Consider the following 19,636-nt stretch of genomic DNA (forward strand, 5'->3'; position numbering starts at 1 on the left):
TGCCTCCTCGCTGGGGCAAGGTGTCAGCCTGTTGCTTGTCCGGGGGTGTCCGTCTTTCTCCTAGCAGGCACTCGGGTTTGGCTGTTCCCCTTTAGGAAGGGGCACAACCTCTCAGCCTGGAAATACTCATTTCCCAGCTGCCACTAGCCTAGCAGTAGCTTGTCTCTCTCTTCCCCTTTGCTCACCCAGAGGAGGGTGCTTTTAAAGGCCTCTGTTAGCCCTTAATTGGATTCAGGCGTCCCTAACTGACCTGAGGTAACCCCTTCTCAGCTTGTAGGGAAAAGGGCCTTTAACATTCTTGTGCTAACATATCTGCCTTTCAGGACCCTCCTGCAGCCATCCGGCCAGACTTTGTCACAATATAAAAGTGTTTATTTGTGGCATTTCAAGAAGATCAAACTTGGGTCACTTTTGGTAAGAGTATGGATTGAAAAGCATTCGCCCCGTCTCCTTGCACTTTGAGTCTGTCCCTGGAAACATGCATGTTTCTCCTGTTCAACCCACTCAGAGTTACACGCCTAGACCAGAGGCAGAATTTGGCCCTTATTATTACCTAAAGTAGTATCTAGATGCCCCAGTTTAAGATCACAGTCCTGCCGCGCCAGGCGCTGTCTGTCTAGATCAGTGATGTTCAGACTGAGGCCAAAGAGCCGGAAGTGGCTCTTTAATATGTCTCCTGCAGCTCTTTGTAGCCCATATTAAAACACTGGTTAATGACTTAGATTGCTTAATAATTAAATCACCCAATCAGGCTGCTTCTACTATGTTATTAACCAATTGTAGTTGATAAAATAATAATATTTGGTCATTTTGCTGTAAGAAAAATTTTATATATATATATATAAAAATAAATAAAACGAAACAATGCAGTCACACTACTGCGGCTCTTTTGGGTAATGTTGATCACTTATTCAGCACCTGAATCACTGATATAAATGGTTTCCCCTTTGGCCAGCTTATGTATTTAGGTTATAAGGCAGGAACAGAAGCACAGCGCAGGGAAGTGACATGCCCAGGGACACCCCCTAGGCCAGTGGCAGAACTAGAATCCAGGTCTCGGGACTCCAAGGGCCGTGCTCTGTCCACTACACCACGCTGTCTCCTGCTCCAGAGTTGATCTGTAACAAGGACAACTTAACTACCGGTTTGTCCACATACAGACATTTATTTAGAATAAACCGAGTGAGGCGCGGGCACGGAGAAGGAAATGGAGATTCGAATACAGCGGGCACAAGCCTGGAGAGGCAGGATTCACACACTACGTACAGCAATTGAATGACAAAAAACAAAAACACAAAAAAGACAAAAATTCCTTCCAGGGACACAGCAGGAACAGAGCTCCAAGACAGACAGACTTACAGTTCCCCACTTAACGCCTCTGAGAGAGAATAACCCAGAGCACCAAGATGACACCCTAAGGGGAGTTACTTGAGCAAATGTATTGGTGTGAGGGTCTGATTCTCTTTCACACACAGGGCCCCTTTGCGCTGCACTGGCCGGGTAATGGAGACTTAGATTCAATATATGTTACAGTTAAAATAGAAGGCCCCAACTGTAATTTAGACTCATTTGAAGCTTCCTTTGCACAGCCAGAGCGGTGCAAAGGCTGCCTGGGTGTAAATGAGGGTCAGCTCCTTGATTACTACCAGAATCTCTCGTTAGGACCCCGTTCTGCACGATCCCCAGCACTCACTATCCCTACTGACATCTACCAACCCAGTTCTGCTCACCATTGTTTCCCTCTAGCCGTGAAATGCTACCGACTTCTGCAGAGTTATTCTCACTTTACTCCAATGCAAAGAGGAGCAGGGTCTGGTCTCAAGGGAATGGAGCATGTGCAAACCTGGCAGGATCAGGCCCATTTGGGGGGCTGGATCCTGGATAGTGCAGAGCGCTTTAGCCCCCATTAAGCACGGCCAATAGCCCCATTCACTTCAATGGGATGAGTCACCTGCTTAGCAGTTAAGCATGTGCTTACGAGCTTTCCCGAATCAGGACCAGTGCACTCAGCACCCCGCAGGATTGGGCTCTAATGGTGGGCAATTGGTTGACTGTAACATCACTAGACAAAAAGAGCGTCCAATGTTCTTTGGTCTGGGTTAAAAATCAACTGAAACAGCCCCTGGATGTGTTAGGACTTTTCCAGAAGTCTAAATCTAACATGTATTATTGCATGGAAAGCAGCTGCGACAGGTTTAGCTCAATCCCTGCCTAATTATGCTCCATTTTGAAACGGATTCCAAACAGCATCAGCTCTAACTCTAAATAATGAGGAGAGCAGCAGCCAGGCTGGATGGGGGAGCATCTCCTGTTTGGGCCACGCAATCAGAATCCTTTTCGCTGTAGGAGATCTTGTGTTTGGCCAGGTTTGTTAGCCCATCTAGCACAATCCTCATTTATATTAAGGCCCCTTTAAGAGTCTTTGGTATTGATCTGCCTTCCAGTAATGTAGTACCCAAGCACCTTGCAATCTTCAGTGCACTTACCCTCATACCCACGTGAGTGTGACCGGTTTACAGCTGCTTTAAGGCTTCTTTACGCTGCCCCAGCAACATAAAGGGAACGTGAATCAGGCCCTACAACGCTGCAGCCTTGTGGAGAATTTCTGAGAGTAAATCCCCGCCCCACCCTCCTAATTGGAGAGCCTAGCGGTTAAGGTGCTGGACTGGGACTCAGACCGGGATCTCTTTAATTCTCATCTTCCTGGGTGAAAGCAGGTTTGATTCTGTTGCCTTGCAGTGGGTTGTACATTGCTACATCAGATAGCATTTTACACCCATTCTGTCCCGGCGCAAGAGGACTCTGCGAAGATCAGGGCAACAGAGATTGAAGGCCAGGCACTCTGGGTATGTATACACAAGCCTCCCAGCCCAGGTCAGGCAGCTGGGGCTAGCGCTCTAAAAACAGGTTTCAGAGGAGCAGCCGTGTTAGTCTGTATTCGCAAAACGAAAAGGAGGACTTGTGGCACCTTAGAGACTAACACATTTATTTGAGCATAAGCTTTTGTGAGCTACAGCTCGCTTCATTGGATGCATCCACTGAATGCATCCAGTGAAGTGAGCTGTAGCTCACGAAAGCTTATGCTCTAAAAATAGCTGTGCCAGCAGCTCAGGGTGGGCTCAGGCTGTGAAGCCCAGGGAGCAGAGGGGGCTTCAGACCCTGGGCTCCAAAAACTAGCTGCGGGCTGTGTAAACATAGCTCGGCTCCCCATCTGCATACTGGACATGGACAAAAGTTGGGAGAAAGGGATGGTTTATCTTGCCTGTTTAGACTGAGGCCATGTCTACACTACAGCCTTCTGCTGTGGTAGCAATGTCGATTTCTGATCAACACGGCCAATCCAGTTACGCTGGCAAAACCATGCTTTTAGCGGGATAGTTTGTTTCGCTCAGCGGTGGGGTGGAATAAGCGATATTGCTAATTATGCAGGTTTGCTAGAATAGGCTGCATCCACAATAGGAACTCTTTGGCAGTATAGTGTACTGGCATAGCTATACCTTAGTGCAGACCTGGCCAAAGCTCTATGGGTCAGGGATTGTCTCTGACCATATGTATGTACAGCTCCTGGCACAAAGGACTTTCAGATCTCCTAAATTTAGAGCTGGCTCTTTCTTCACGTGGAGTATAAATCTGACAGCTGTGGGGTTTATGAAACAGCCAGTCGAGATGATAATGGATGAAGTACACCTGAGACTTCTTTCCTACTAGCTAACCTAAATCTCCTTTCCTGCAGATTAAGCCCATTACTTCTTGTCCTACCTTCAGTAGACACGGAGATCAGTTGACCACTCTGATCATATCTGAAGACTGATCCCCTCCCCTCAGTCTTCCATTCTCAGGTCTAAACATGCCGAGGTTTTTCAGCCTTTCCTCATAGGTCAGGTTTTCAAAACCTTTGATCATTTGTGTTGCGGTCCTCTGGATTCTCTCCAATCTGTCCATGTCTTTCCTGGAGTGCAGCGCCCAGGACAGGACACAGGACTCCAGCAGAGGCCTACCCAGTGCTAAGCAGAGTGGGACAATTACCTCCCATGTCTTATATACAACACCTGTTAATACACCCCAGAATGATATTAGCCTTTTTTGCAACTCCACCACTACATTCTTGGTGCGTATTCACTTTGACCTACCCTAACTCCTAGTCCTTTTAAAACTATAGATGATTTAATAACCCCTCATTACCCAGCTTCTGCAAAATCATTATGCCATTGGGGGGGGGGGGGGGGGAAGGTTAATTGGTATAAAACTGCTTTATAAAACTAATGCCAGCTCACTGTCTCGGAGTCACACTCATTCAACAAGATTGAAGCCGAAACGTATTTTAAAAGGCAATATTCTCTTAGGCCACTAGGTGTCACGGAAAAAAAGAACGAGGAGGACTTGTGGCACCTTCGAGACTAACAAATTTATTTGGGCATAAGCTTCCGCGGGCTAAAGCCCACTTCATCAGATGCATGCAGTGGAAAATACAGTAGGAAATACAGTAGGAACTTTCAAGACCCACTGTGTCCTCCTCGTTCTTTTTGCTGATACAGACTAACACGGCTGCTACTCTGATAGGTGTTATTGTGTCAGCAAAGGAGAAAAAGGAGTTCATCACTGAAGCTGGACCTTTAGCTAACTTTTCTGCAGCTGCTAAAGCAATTGGACCTTCATTACTATGAATGCCAAACTCACGGAATTTCTCTTGCCTTTTGAAGGCTGCACCCTTATACATGCTGGGACAGAGCCTCAACTGGTGCAAGTCAGCCTAGCTCCATTGCCAATTTGCATCAGATGAGGATCTGGCCAACAGTATGGAAAATGCCAGCATCCTAAGTTATGTATCTATTATCTAGTCTAAGATCTGTTGGGAAGAGACCTGCCAGTTTTAACACATGGCATTAACACAAGGCTTTTCATCCACAGATCTCAAATTGCTTTATACAGGTGGATAAATGGTTATCTATATAATGAACTAGGTATTATTATATTATCCCTGTTTTACACAGAGGGAAACTGGCACATCCAAGCTCACTCAGCAGGTCCATGGCAGAGCTGTGGATAGAACCCCAGTCTCCTGGCTCCCAGGGCACTGAATCACACTGCCTTAGCTACAGTGATGTCGTCACTGCAGACTCAGGTTACGCCTCTCGAGCCAGCCTCGCTCCAGTGTGGCTGCTCACACTTAAGTTACACTCAAGCTGCACAAAGCAACTGTGGTAGCCGACGAGCCGTGCTAACTCAAGCGACAGCTGCTGAGCCAGCCAAGCTGAGTTAAAGGGGGTGAGTGCGTGTGTGTGGACGGAATTTGAGCTAGGGACAGAACTCAAGTTAGAACTCGAGTTCCCTCTGCAGTGAGGACGAGCCCTGTAAAGCGTCCCGCCCACCCGTGACGCCATCTTATAAACACAAGTAATTTCAAGCATTCACGGGCTTGTTCTGTTGCCTGACTATACCAGGCACTTGTAAGCGTCCTCAGAACATGCCTTGGAATAGGCAGTGCAGTGTTACTGCTAGGGTGGCAAGTTTCATTAGTGTCTTAATAGGGTTCTAAAAGTCATTTAAAAGAAAAATTCAGAGTCTATAAGGTTGTAAGAAAGAGGGGCTTTGTAGTACCGGCATCAGCAAGCCTCGCCCCTGCTCCCACAAACACATGCTCAGCTTCAAGCACCGACTCAGGCTAGTGGCACTTTTGATTGAAAACTCTTGGGGGCAGGGGCTGTCTTTGCGTTATGTGTTTTGACAGTGCCTAGCACCACGGAGGGCTGGGCCATGGCTGGGGTGCGTAGACATCCCCCGCCCCTCCCCCGGTTCAAATCAATAGCAGCGCTCGTACTTAAACACGTGCGTGAGCGTCTCGCAAGACCGAGGTCCTGGTTTGTACTTCCCATCCCCTTGGGATTATTCATTCTAGAGTCGCCTGTCAGATGTTAACCACTCGCTTTTACCCTCCTTCCTATCCTTCAAAGATGGAGAAGGATTGCCCCCACCCCTCTATTCCTTCCATTTGCCAGGGGTACAGACCACCCAGAGAACATGAAGATTTAAACCAAAAAACAAAACAAAAAAAAACCCAACCAACCAACCACACCATCAAGGTCTTCCATAATTTTGACATGCCCATGCCCCTCTCCCCTAAACTTTATGGCAGATTGCAATGGGTGAGCCAGTCTGGCCAGGGCCCCAGGGTGAGCTGAGCTATTTTGATCCATTTTTCCCCATTGGAACCCCTTGGAGGCTTTTAAATGAAGTTAGTTGCCTTAATTAGGTTTCAGCTTCTCTATATTGCACACTGGTTTATTATTGTAGGCTGCCAATGGCTCCCAGGCAGCCCACACACTGTGTTTATTATTGTAGGGTGGCTAACACTGGTGTGTTTATGGGATTTTTCTTCTTCTATGGGCAGTCTAATTCTGACTGAGAAAACAGAGGTAGCCAGGTTTTTTTTGCTGGGGTAGGGGAAAATAATTACAATAAATGTATCTTTAAAAAAAAAAAAAAAAAAAAAATGTAAAAGACCAGGTCTGCAGCCTACAAACCCTCAGTGTCCTTAAACAGCCACCGGCAGAGTGACCCGAGAGAACTAAACTCAGAACTCAAACATCTAAAAATACTAGTTTAAAAAAAGGGTTAAACATACATTAAAAAGCCAGAGACTGGTAACTCCCCCCTCCCCCCCCATACACACAGGTACCACGCCTTGTGATGAGTGGTCTGATACCAGCTGTTCAACTAACCTTGACCCTGATTTGCTGCTGTTCAGCAGAGACCCCGCATGGGAAAGGACCCATGCGTGGTCTGTGGGTTATTTGCACGCATCGGTGCAGACCAAGAGCTCTCACACCAGCTCTCTCGCTGGTGTCACCCACGGTGGGGGTGGGGTGTGAAAAAATTTCCAACCTCGCGCTCCTGTGGCTGAGAAGGGATAAGCCAGAGCTCAGCAACTGGATGCTTAAAAAGTCTCAGCCTAGTTAAAAAAAAAAAAAAACACACGCAAAATAAAACCAACTATCGCCTTGTTCATAGGAAGTGGGCGGCAGCTCTGAGTAATAGTGTTTCCTATCTAGTCAAAGCAGCAGCATGGATAAGGCACCAAGGAATCAGAACCTGGGGCACCGGCTCGATTGACGCAAAGGGACTGCGGATCAGACATAAGCCCCCCAGCTGCAGGGGGGCAGGCAGATGGGGCAGACATGCACACCAATCGTCCTAGACCACTGCAAAGTCCCCTAGGGACCATTGCAACAAAAAGGGAAACTGTAAGGGGTGCTCTACCCTATGCCAGGGCATGCGCCGGCCCCTGAATAGCCCCCCCACCCCCGTGTATATGCTGGGATCTAGATTTAACCCCCAAGGCAACAAGATGCAGCTTGAGTGTACCAGTTCTGGGCAGGAGAGAATTAACGGCAATGCCTCCAGTGCTGTAGTTTTCCCCTCTCCTTGGCAAGGTACCATTCAGAAGCCGGATTCTGGCCCTGAAATCTCTTTGGCAGGTTCCCTCCCCCTCCCCCCCCATCCCATTCCCCCCCAGCTACTTCCTGAAGAACTTCTTGTTGAGGAGGAAAATGAGCAGGTTGACGTTGACTTTGGCCTTGTCGAACAGCTTCATGACGGCCACACCTTCGTACTGCAGCTGCAGCAGGTCCTGGGAGGGAGAAAGTGCCACTGGGGAGAGGTCTTTGGTAGCACCCGAGCCAACGCCCCTGGTAGTCAAGGGAGAATCTTTCCCTCGACTTCCAGCTCTGGATCCTGGCCTCAGCTCCTTCCGAGTGAAAGCTGCCGCTGGCACATCATGCTGGGATTCTATTGCCAGAGGCATCCCAAATTCCCTGAGCACTGGACGAACGTTCAGTCTCCCAACACCCCCGCCAGTGGTAGGGATTATCCCCCGTGTTACAGATGGGGAAACTGAGGCAGGGGGGAAGCAACATACACAGCAAGTCAGTGACAAAGCTGGGAATATGGAATCCAGGAGTCCTGCCCCACCCCGCTCAAACCACTAGATCACGTTCCCTTCCAGAGCTGGGAATATAGAACCCAGGAATCTTATCAACCAATTCCCTACTCCAAACACTCTTCCTCCACAGAGGTGTTTCCTCTAGTATAAATTAAGGATTCTAGGTAGACATCTTATCAGCCTCACCATCCAGAACACCCCCGGCTGTGCTCCCACTAGGGAGGTTAAAGCTAACTGGTTGCTGGGTTTACATTCCTGGGGATACTGAGGCCCAGTGGAGAAGGTACTTCCCTTAGGACTATGGAGCAAGCTGGCTGCGCTGTCAAGAAAAGAACCTAGGGAGATTTCAGGTCTCCTGCTCCAAGCACCAGACTGCTCTCCCCTATCAGGAGCCAAACCCTAGCTTCTGTTCCTGGCTCGGGAAGGGAGTGCGGTCTAGTGGGTAGAGCACGTGGCCTAAGCCAGGACTCCTGGGTTCTATCTAGGCCCCTGCTCCAACCAACCATTACATAGACTCCTAAGGGTTAATGTCATGCATGCCTCTTGGATGCCAAGAGTTAAATGTAGCTGTGTCACCTCTGCACCAATGGGTGCATTGACTCGACCTCCCTTCCTCCGGGCTGCTGTAGGCTCAGCACCGAAGCATCCCCACCGGCGAAGGCGCCAGGGCTGCTTCCCTACCTGATAGTGAAGCTGGAACTGCTCCATGTCGATCCCCATAAATTTGGCCTTCACCTGGAACTTGCCGGCTTCCCCGCACGGAATGATGTCGAAAATCACATTCCGGAACCTGGAAGGGGAGAGCGTCAAACGAGGGCAACGGAAAGCCCGAGACAGCAGTGTCAGGATGCCTGGGTTCTAGTCCTGTTCTGGAAGCGGAGTGTTGCCTAATGGTTACAGCAGGGGGAGAGGGTTGGGAATCAGGACGCCTGGGTTCTAGTCCCACCCTCTGCCGCTGATCAGCTCTGTAGCCTTCACTCTGTCTGCTTCCTGTTGTACAGTAGGCGATTCTCTGCTTCACAAGGAGTATATTCCAACAACCAGACTCGGAGGAAGAAAGCACCTGAGATTCTCCCAATTGCTCAATTTTTGGCCAGCTCGAATAATCTTCCCTCTTACGCTGCCCTGCCAGAGGCCCCTCTAGGGTTCAAAGGGGTTTCACAGCCTGTGTGGCCGCTAGGCTGAGAGAGTCAGCGAAGGGGGAGGGAGGGGAGCCAGGCTGAGATGACCAGGTCTTATCACACGGGCAGCTAACTGAGCGGCCGTTGGACTGGGGCAGCTGTCAGACCGGAGCAGCACCGGTGAGGCTACTTACTGGCCGACAGGCAGGTCTTCTATCTCCAGCAATACGCCCTTCTCAAAGAGCCGCGCCGCCGTGTAACGCAGCGACTGCTGCTTCTTGCTCTTCCCGTTGAGCCTTAAAAGAAAAGGAATGCGGAGGGTGGGGGGGGCTGAAGTGAAGTCACGCCGCTGCCTGCCTGGCACGCGATAAACGCAGCGAGTCGCTCTACGCGGACTCGTTCGAGTCACAGATCTGGGCCTACGAGTCTGATCTCTCGTGGGGCCAGAGGGGTTTCCAGATTAAAGGGATGCAGGGGAGAAGGCTCTTGAGCCAAGAGAGGAAGTAAGTGCTGCATGAACAGAGGAGGCCGACTAGCAAGAAGGCTCATGTGGTTAACTAAAGAGGGATGTAATGCTACATACAGAGTGGAGAAGAATTCCTTCCTGACCCCTGGGTGCTGATCAGCTCATGCCCTGAAGCATGACATTCAGTTACCCTCTGCGCAGGATCGTAAGCGTTGGCGGTTACAGCTTTGAGCTCTTTTCCGGCCCATACATAGCCCAACGTACTTGCTGCTGGCAGCCAGGTTGTCCAGACATGTCCGGATGTACTGATTGTAATAGTCGATTTGCTCCTCATAAAACGAGGTCTTGGAGTTGAGGCCGTGGAGGGTCTGCCGCAGTTTCACTAGCTCCCCCTTGCGGTGCTGCCGGTAACGCCTCTGATTGCGAATATCCTGGAGCATGGGCAGGGATGGAAAAAAAGAAAAAAAAAACAGCTGGAAAACCCCTTGCCTGGACCCAGTTTACTGAAGTGAGAACCAGAGCTGACCGCAAGCTGAAACGCCAGATGGATTCTGGAAACAAGATAAGGACCACAGGGCTTAAAGCATCGAATTCTCTTTCAAGCACTTAGAGGAATGTTCGAGTGGCCGGGCTCTGGCCCAGCGAACAATTCCCTTCGGCCCCCGAACGCATCTGCCCCCTCCAGCAGTAGCTGCCCCCGGTAGCTCTGTTGTGCAGATCAGTATCTAACGTGAACTCCATTACGGTCACATCCAAGCACTGCACAATCATTAGTGTCTTTATCCTCATCCAAGGTCACGCAGGGGAGTCTATGCCAAAGTAAGGACTTGAGCCACGCTGTCTGCTGGAGCCCTCTGCTGTCTGTCTGTCCACCCAAGTGCTTAATTTGGCCCCCATCTGAACTGAACCCTTCAAACATTAATGGGCTCTATGCATCCAGCACCTTCGGCTTATCCTGTTATTGTCCCAGCTGAGCCTGTTCCTAACCCCTGGCCTTCTCCTAGGTTCTCTAAGCCGGGGTAGGCTGCAGGGAGTGCTACCTTGGCCATCTCGTTGATGATCTCCTGGTACTGATTGGCCGAGTCCACCACCCCCAGGCTCTCCAAGTGCCGCAGGTTCCGGATGACCTTCCGCTTCTTCTCTTCCATGGAGAGCTGGCTGTTGCCAGCCAGGGAGCGGTTGCGTTTCAACCTGTCTGGGGTCTGGGCCTCACGCAGGGCCCGCCGGCGCATCTGGTGGTGATGGAAGGCTTCCTAGAGAGAGAGAGATGGAACATTTCTTCCATCAGCGTGGCACCTGCGGCAGCATCCCCAGAAGCAGGTTTCAAGACTTGGAGGCCACGGGGAGAGCATAGGGAGTCAGCCCCCTCACGAGCCTCAGGCTAGAGAGAAATAGGTCTCCTCCCTGAGCAGTGAACTCTGGCTTCTCAGACTGGGTGGGGCACAGGTGGGCCGAAGGAATCAACCATGCTCCCACGCCAGGGTGCGATTGTAACAGGCTGGCCTGCCCCTTTCAAAGGCCAAGAGGCCACTGGCAGCCCCTGTGCCATAATTAGCTGCCTTCCAGCCTAAGGCAGGACTAACTGAGCTCAGGTGACAGCCTGATAAACAGCTGAGCCTCAGGGGAGGGCAGAGAACAAGTTGGGCTCCTGGGGAAGGCCCTGAAATAGGGTGTGAAAGAAGCAGGGTACTCGGCTCTGTCCCGGAGCAGATAGGGAGCCCAGAAGGGACTGGAACACAGCCCAGAGGGTGGGCTGAAGAAGAACCTTTTGTTTGGACTTGTTACCCCGGAAGGGGTTAAGTTTTAGTTGGTGACTTGGCTGGAGGGCTAAGCCAGGGCATCAACTCCAGCTTGTGTGGCGAAGGCTGAAGGGGCCCACCTTGGAGGAGTAAATTTAGGCCAGGAGTGCCTGCAGCACCAGCATACACGACTAGCAGGAGGCGCTATGGGGCAGCCACACCTGTGGTATATGCTCCAGTTAAGCACCTCTCCTTTGCAATGATGTGTGCTTGCAGTATACATGTCAGCCAGTAGATGGTTACTGTGTGTTGTAGCAAGCTCCAGGCAGGGTGTTAGCCCCTGGTAAACAAAGGAAGCAAAGCTGGGACTCAAGCTGGGTGGAAAGCCTGTTTGTTATTTGTAGCAGTTGTCTTTAACAAACACCTCCTGCTTAAGACAGGCTGCGATTCACCCAGCCTCCAATATCCCCCACTGCTGGCCAACCCCTCTCTGCTATTCTCCACCCTACCTGATCCTCTGATGCAGCTGTCTGTAAGATCTCCAAGAGGGAATCCCCCAGCTGGGACTGGATCACATCCACTAGCATCTGTTTGGTGCTAAAACAAAAGAAAAACAGCACAAGTTACCCGTTTTGGTGGCTGCAGAGGAGGGGGATGGGTTGAGCTAGTTAGCTGCAAGTCGATGAGCCAAACAGTGGAAGATTTCCTTGCAGATGCCACTATCAGGGCATTTAAACATATCAGAGCAAAGCAAGGAGCCCAGACCAGCCAAGATGGCCGTTTACTGGCTTGGCTTTGGAGTGTCAGAAAAGCTTCACTGAATCCTTGAGCCACAGGGTCCCTTTCAAAGGAGGACGTGCCACAGACTCGCTGGATGCTGGATTGCCACGTTCAGAGGGACGCACTCACCTCAGCAGCAAGCTCCTTGTATCTGCCTCCTCGCTACTGGCCTCCATCACATCAAACTTGTTGGCGAGGGTGAGCGAGACCTCCAGCTTGCCAAGCTGGGCCAGCGCTTGCTCGGGGCTGCCATCGCCTAGGTTCGGAGCGCTCTCACCTGCAAGGCCAAACAAAGTCAGGAGTAGATACTCAGTCATTCATCAGGGAAGAGGGGTGATCAGAGCCAGAGGGGGGAGATCTGGGTTCCACATGGCACCCTGCCACTGGGGCGGACTGCTGTGTGTGGGGTAAATCACTCCGAGCCCCTCTGTGCTTCTGCTTGCAAACTTGAGGCTTTGCTCAATAAACCGTCCCACTGAGTGGTACCTGGTGCCACCGTATTCCTTGCTAATCAGTAATCCTCCCAGCTCAAAAGGAGGAAAAGGAATAACCCTGACCATCATAGAAATAAGTAATGGACCCTCCCAACCTGATCAGAAGGATGGGAAACAAACGAATGCGACAGCACTGCCCACCCGACACAGTAGAAAACCCGCAAAATGGGCTTTGAAAAATCAGGTAGGAGATCGAACATATAAATAGGGTTCTCTTTGCCTTCTCCCCCGCCCTTCTTTCCCTCCTGATCTAAATGCACTCAGGTCACGTGGTCAAGCTTTTTCTTGCAACCATGAGGACTAGAAACTTGGTCTTCTAAAAAGACGGTGAGCTGAGGTTCTACCAGTCGCATGACTTCAGGGGTTGAGGCTTTAACAAAAACCCAAGGAGGGTTACTCGCCCAGTTACTCGCCCAGCACAGTAAATTACTTGGCCCAGGTGAATGGAATTTAGCAAGGCTACTATCAGAGGGGATAATAGGCAATATGCGTTCACTTGAAAGACGACATGCAGGGGAGGGTGTTCTTGAAACTTACAAGGGGTCTGCACGTACCTATCAGAGACTGGACAGTAGGCAGCTCATCAAGGTCTTCCAGAAGCTCATGCAGAGGGTCCTTGTGATCGGGCGAAATGGAGTCCTGATGCTCTAGTAACAGCTACATCACCAGAAGGAGAACACGAGCGAGGTGGAGAGCACAAAAGGAATGGGATTAAAAACCATCTTCCAGACAAGCAGCGCCCCACCATTATATAAACCAACGATACGGTCCAGCCTTGTCTGGAATACAGCATGTGCACTGGTCACCCCATGTCAAAAAGGATATTGCAGAAAGAGAGAGCGGTTCACAAAAGAGCTCGCTGAGATGCCTCAGCACCATCCCGCCGCGGCAGACAGGCGGCATGGCACGCAGCCACGGTCTCACTGAGCCCACGGGCAGGAGCAGAGCTGACCCGACCTGGGCGGGGAGCAAATGGGTTTGTTTTCTGACCCCACCCCAGCATTCGTCGCAGGCCCTGGCTGGGTTGCCGGGCTCTACTGTTGATCTGAGGGTCCAAGGTTTCAGCCCTTGAGCCCCCCTTCCCCTCCCGACTGCAGCAAAGGGCGTGAGGCAGACGCACAAATCCTTTCCGGACCCCTTCACCTTGTGGGTATTAATGAGCTCCACCGCCGTGATGTAGATGACCGGCTTGGCCACAGCTACCATCTCCGAGTACTCATCCACATTAAACCTTTCTTCTGGCTCGGGGACGGAACAGGCAGCACTGATGAACTTCCTGTGGGGAAATGGGGGGCGGGGGAATAAAAGTGTCCTTTCTGTGACTGCTGAATCCAGTCCAGGATTTAGGGTGCGTAGGGAGCAGGCTGCAGAACTAAAGAACCAGAGAGAACCACTGGGCCTGCCTGTGTCCAGCAGCCTCAGTAGAGAGAATGCCATTTAGATTCGTCACAGCCCAGTCCTCGCTCTTCTGTATCCTCAGGGGAGTAAAGCAGGAGTGATACCGTAGGAAATTTCACTGCAATGCCTTATTGATCCGGTGACGGGAAGCAACAGCTGCTGAGCATGCAACAGCTAATCCCAAAGCTACTCTGTTTTTTGTATCTTCCTGTGGCCCAGGTCGCACTTCGAGACAGGATCCTGGGCTAGCTGGATCCCAGGCTGGTGAGTGCGGCGTTCCTGGCTGCAGGTTCTGCACCCGTCATGCTCTACGGTCCATTTGGCTGGGGGCGTACTCCGGGGATGCCTACATTGCAATCGAAGGGTGACTGCAGCACGTGGAGACACACCCGAGCTCACGTGGCTCTAGCTAGCTCAGGTGAAAACAGCAGTGAAGCCCAGATAGCGCGAGTTGTACGAGTCCATCCGGGGTACACAGCAGAGTGGCTGCAGCTTTGCTGCTATTTTTACCACAGCTAGCTCCGGACCGTCTACATGTGGTCTGATTGCGGTACCGTACACCCTCGGCCTGACACCCTTCACAGTTCCAAATCTTGGACTCTAGCGAACCTGGATTGCACCTTGAGCTCCTGCTGCTGGGCTCGAGGTGTCAGCCACCGCCGTCCCCCGCCCCACCTCCCCGCAGGACTCTTTCCCTAGAACAAACCCCTGGCTATAAGGGACAAGTGGTTTGGATCCCCAGGGGTTCGTTATAGCGAGGGTGTACTGTATCAGCTTACTGCCTGCCTGCTCCTTCCTTTGGGTTTTTGTGATGCATTAGCTAGCGGCATGTGCTTTTGGGCACCCAAACAGGCTAGAACTCACCAAAGCAACTAGGCGGGAAAGGCAGCAGCATGGCTGCGTTACCATATCCTGCATCACCCTCTGCTGCCCCTTTAAGAACACACAGCTCCCACTTCTAGGTGCTCTTCCTGCAAAGTGCCGTCGTCCCTCAGCCCCCCACTGGAGTCATGGAATCGAGGGTGCTGAGCACCTCACAGGATCGGGCCCCTTCAAGCAAATCCCAGAGATTTGACACTCTTTGGGGCAGGGACGGTCGTTTTGTTCTGTGTCTGTGCAACACCTGGCACTGTGGGTGCTTTTTCAGGACTGAGACCCCTAAGTGACACTGCTATACAAATAGGAAATCGACCGTGGTCAATAATCGGGCCTCAGCCTGGGACTGGAGCCCGGTGCTGCTCCCCATACAGATAGACCCTCTGCCATTTTTCTTCTGCTCTGCAAACTACCGCATTAGCTAAGTCCATCAGCTGTCCCCCGAGAACAAGGTGGAGAAGCAAACACATGCATTCTTCTAAGTGCCTAAAAGGTTTTTAATTACGGACTAATTTATTCACTGGGGCCGACAGGAGTGCCAGGAATGCTGTTTAATCATTGCACATTCGTTTTCACTCTGATCTGCTTATTGAATCCTGATGTACCAAAGGGGCACATGCTAATTACTCTCAACTGTTGCCAAATGCTAGAAATGACAGAGTGCTGGGGAGGGAGAGGGGGAGGGGGAAGAGTTGCATGGAATTTTGACAATCTTCAGGGACAGTTGAAATTGGACAGCATAGAGGAGGCATCATTGCAGTGGGATCTGTGTGTGTGTGGGCGCGTGTGCGTGTGTGTGCGTGCGCTAAATTTAGAGCGGACCTGGGATCAGACCAAGGCCTTGTCTACACTAGGAATGGTTTGTTGCTTTCATTATACTGGGCTATTTAAAGTGATACAACCCCCCCAGCCTAGTGTGGATACAGTAACCAGTATAAAGGAGCGTATACTGGATAGTCACCCAGGTTTGGGGAACTAACGTAAGTTATGCTGATCTAAGCACAGCAGAACCTCAGAGTTACGACCACCAGAGAGTTACAAACTGGCCAGTCAACCACACACTTTATTTGGTCTTGAAAGGATACAATCAGGCAACAGCATAGACTCCAAAAAAGCAAACACCGTACAGTGCTGTGTTAAACATAAACTACTAAAAAAATAAAGGGGAAGCAGCATTTTTCCTCTGCATAGTAAAGTTGCAAAGCTGTACTAAGTCAATGTTTAGTTGTAAACTTTTGAAAGAGCACCCATCACGTTTTGTTCCGAGTTACAAACATTCCCGAGGTGTTCGTAACCCTGAGGTTCTACTGTACAGTCATTCTGGTATAACAGAGTCCACACTATGGTTTTACTGGTGTAGCTAGATCAGTTGCTTAAAAAAAAAAAAACACCACTCCCCTAATTATGATTACTTATTTGTATTGTCAAAGTGCCTGGGAGCCTGTGCCATGGAGCAGGACCCCACGGTTCTACCCGCTGTAAAAACACAGAACAAAGGGACAGTCTGGCCAGTTTTTAAGTGTAGATCCTCTTTTCCACCCAGGTCCCTAGCTAAGAAGTGAGCTGCCCTCAAAACTCAATTAAGCTTTGCTGTTACCCCTCCCCCCCTTTGCAGCAGCATTAGCAAAAGGAAGTCTGGCCTTGTGGTTGAGACCTTAGCCTGGAATTTAAGAGACCCTGGATTCTGGTCCCAGTGCTGCCACTGACTCCCTGCAGGAGACTCGGCAAGTCACCTTGTCTCTCTGGACCTCAGTTTCCCCATTTGCAAAAGAGGGATGAACACCACCTCATGTCAGCCTTGTTTGTTTCAATTAAGCTCTTTAGGAGATAGGAGCAGTCTCACTACATGTACGTACAGTGCCTAGCGCAATGGGACCATGGCTACAACCACCACCGCATGGCACCAACCTGAACTTAGCGTGGGTTTCTTCCAGGTACTGGTTCACCACACGCAGGTGGCTGTTTTCCCCCTCGAACATCTTATTGGCTGCCGCATGCTGCAGGATCTTGGCAATGGAGCCCAGGTTGCGCCGGTGCTCAGGGTGCAGGGCCACGCCAGCAGAGATATCCACGATATCGAAGCCGTCCGGTGCCACCACGGCCGGGTTCATGAACCGGTAATAAAGCAGGTTCCCGACAATCTAGGGGGCAGCGAGCAGAGAAAGGGAAATATTACTACTGACGATGCCTAGCTCTTACGTGGCTCTAGCCTTGTCTGGACGCAGCCTAAATCTTTGTTCCAGGCTATAACACACTGGTAGTTTACTGTGCAGCTTTACAGTACGGGGCCCGTGAAACACAGTTCAGGAGTTCTGACTGCAACCCACAGTGGGCAGCAGTGCCCATACACTAGCCAGCTCATTACACGAGGATTATCCCTCTTAAACCGATGGGGAAATGGAAGCACAGAACAGGCATGTGACTTGGAATAACTGGAATCCAGATCCACTAGGCCACACTGCCTCTTTGACAGGATGCCAGTGGGGAAGGCAGGAGAGCTATCCAACGCCTCTCCAGACTCGACGTTTAGAGGCAGCCAGCTGCAGCTGCTGTCACCTTGCCCAGCTCTCCGCGTCCCCTACGCACCTTGCAGATCTCCTCCTCACCGGCGTCTGGGAATTTCTCAGCCAGGGATGTCTTCAGGACTTTGGCCACGTAGCGCATCCCGTAGCTAAGAGAAATCAGAGAAGAGGCTCATTACATGGGCAGAGGTCAGCCAGCAGGCTTAGAGTCACATACGCCAAGGCCAGAGCCCGTTAACGATCATCTAGTCTGGTCTCCTACACAACCTCTCCCAATGGTTCCTGAATCCAGCCCGGGACAGCAGATCTATGGGAAAGAGATGCCGTCTTGAAATGCTGGGAGAAATCCACTGCATCCATAGCCCAGTTGTTCTAACGGCCAATTACCCTCCCTATTAAAAATCTGCTCCTTATTCATTGTAAGCGCGTTGGTGTCTTTGTTCTGTGTTTGTGCAGCACCTAACACCGTGGGGTCCTGGACCATGACTGGGGCTCCCCGGCACTGCAACAAAAACAGCGACTTGGTACAAGTGATGTCTCCACTGCCAACAAAGCCCAAGCCAGGCTCGACTCTCCCTGGGCCAGACCTTGCCTAAATGACAGTGTAAGCTCTTTGGGGGCATCTTCCTGTACGTGAGGCCAGCCTGTGGTGCCACATGCCACCCTGCGAGCCTCTCCGAGACCTCTCAAAGCCCTCTGCTCTCTCTTAGGTAATCTCCATGGCACCATTCTCCTGCGTATGGAGGTGCAGAGTATTACCCAAAATATTATTATCCCCATTTTACAAATTGGAAGGGGAGGGAGGGAGGGAAACTGAGGCACGACTTGCCCAAGGTCAGGCAAGGAGGAAGCCCAGGTCTTTCAACTCCCAGTCCCATATTTTAACTGCTAGATCCCACTCCCTCTCCATTACCGGGATCTGAACGGCAGAAAGGAGAGTCGCACTCCAGGAAAGGCAAGCGAGTCAGAACAGACCCACACCCCACTTCTGGATCATCGAGTAGGCACCTGCAGCAGGAGACGCCTCCCACAAGACTCGCTAGATGCATTCTTCCTTGAAAGCACCTTTGGCATTCATTAAATTAGTATGAAGAGTCCTGCCTGACCCCTCTCCTCTACAGGTCTGAACGCTCCATGGAGGAAGGTTGGGACTGTCATCCCTGCTTTACGCATGGGGAAACTGAGGCACAGAGCAGGGACATGACTTGCTCCAGGTCATACAGCAAGTCAGGGGCTGAGAGTAAAACCCAAATCTTTTGGCTCCCAGCCCAGTACCCTTTTCATTAGGCCACTCTGCCTCACCGACTGTAACAGACAGGCCCAGGGCTACCTACGGAATTTTGTCCACGGAAGAGGTGATGGCAGAGAGGAACTTGTCTGTCACTGCCAGGAGGTTGCGGATAGAGATGTCCAGGCGACGCTGAACCTCGGGGTGGCTCAGGGCCTGGTCGGGGCTAACATCATATGGGAGCTTGCTGTGGACAGAAGAAACACATCCTTAAGCATCAGCACGGGGCAAGCCAACGTGGCCTCTGTGGCAAGGCTAGGCGTGGGCCAGGCCTGACCTCTTTTGTCCGCTCTGAGACTCCATCTGGTTGATCCAGGCCTTGTAGATGTCCACGGGGTTGGTGCGGATGCTGAGGGTTTTGTCCTGCAGAACCTCCTGTACAGGGCCGCCCAGGATCTGGCGCAAGGCGTTCTGCCCGCGGGCATTCCGGTAAAAGCTCACCACCAGCCGGATCACGGTGGGGTTCCCCGTTAGGATGTCGCGGAGCTGGTCGACTTTGGACCTGGATAGGGGGGTGAGAAAGGACAAAACTCTGATCTGGGCTCGAAGGTGCAGCCAGCACAAATAAATAGCCACTGAAGACAAGCAGCGCTATTATTGTGCCGTAGGGATCTGCCGAGCTGTGGAATCAGCCTGCCTCCTGGTACCACTGCCTACCTCCTGCCTGTATAGATTAGTCCAAGGGGATGCTGGTGGCATGGCATCTCCTCCAGAAGGTGTCCATGCCCCTCAGAGACGTCAGTGCTCAGACTCTAAAGGCCTGGCTGCACTAAACCCAGAGGTGGGACTGCAGCCTGCGGAATCACACCTGAGCTAACTTGGGCACCAAGAGCAGCGAAGCCACGGCCGCACGGGCTCCCTGCCTGAGCGCACACCCAAGATCTCAGGCCGGCTTGTGCAGCCACGGCTTCGCTGCTCTCGATGCCCAAGCGATGTAGATTAAAGCCAGCTCGGGTCTGTCTACACGTGCTGCAATCCCACGCCTGTTTGCAGGCAAGCCATCCCCTAAGGGG

The 19,636-nt window shown here is 51.3% G+C and overlaps 1 protein-coding gene across 1 annotated transcript in view; it reads right to left on the minus strand.

The window, feature by feature from the left end:
- Positions 1–1,145: 1,145 nt before the first annotated feature.
- The window catches only part of IQGAP3 (IQ motif containing GTPase activating protein 3), a 45,527-nt gene continuing 27,036 nt past the window's right edge, over positions 1,146–19,636 (minus strand). The window contains exons 26-38 of the mRNA XM_037883354.2: positions 18,901–19,125; positions 18,670–18,810; positions 17,400–17,484; positions 16,722–16,954; positions 13,683–13,815; positions 13,094–13,196; positions 12,175–12,322; positions 11,775–11,862; positions 10,567–10,779; positions 9,791–9,957; positions 9,255–9,356; positions 8,621–8,729; positions 1,146–7,627 (exon numbers count right to left, since the gene is read on the minus strand). Coding sequence (XP_037739282.1) covers positions 7,514–7,627; positions 8,621–8,729; positions 9,255–9,356; positions 9,791–9,957; positions 10,567–10,779; positions 11,775–11,862; positions 12,175–12,322; positions 13,094–13,196; positions 13,683–13,815; positions 16,722–16,954; positions 17,400–17,484; positions 18,670–18,810; positions 18,901–19,125 — 1,861 coding nt within the window. The 3' untranslated portion in view covers positions 1,146–7,513. The remainder of the gene's footprint in view (positions 7,628–8,620; positions 8,730–9,254; positions 9,357–9,790; positions 9,958–10,566; positions 10,780–11,774; positions 11,863–12,174; positions 12,323–13,093; positions 13,197–13,682; positions 13,816–16,721; positions 16,955–17,399; positions 17,485–18,669; positions 18,811–18,900; positions 19,126–19,636) is intronic.

Source organism: Chelonia mydas, chromosome 24, assembly GCF_015237465.2.
Source record: "Chelonia mydas isolate rCheMyd1 chromosome 24, rCheMyd1.pri.v2, whole genome shotgun sequence".
Taxonomy (NCBI): domain Eukaryota; kingdom Metazoa; phylum Chordata; order Testudines; family Cheloniidae; genus Chelonia; species Chelonia mydas.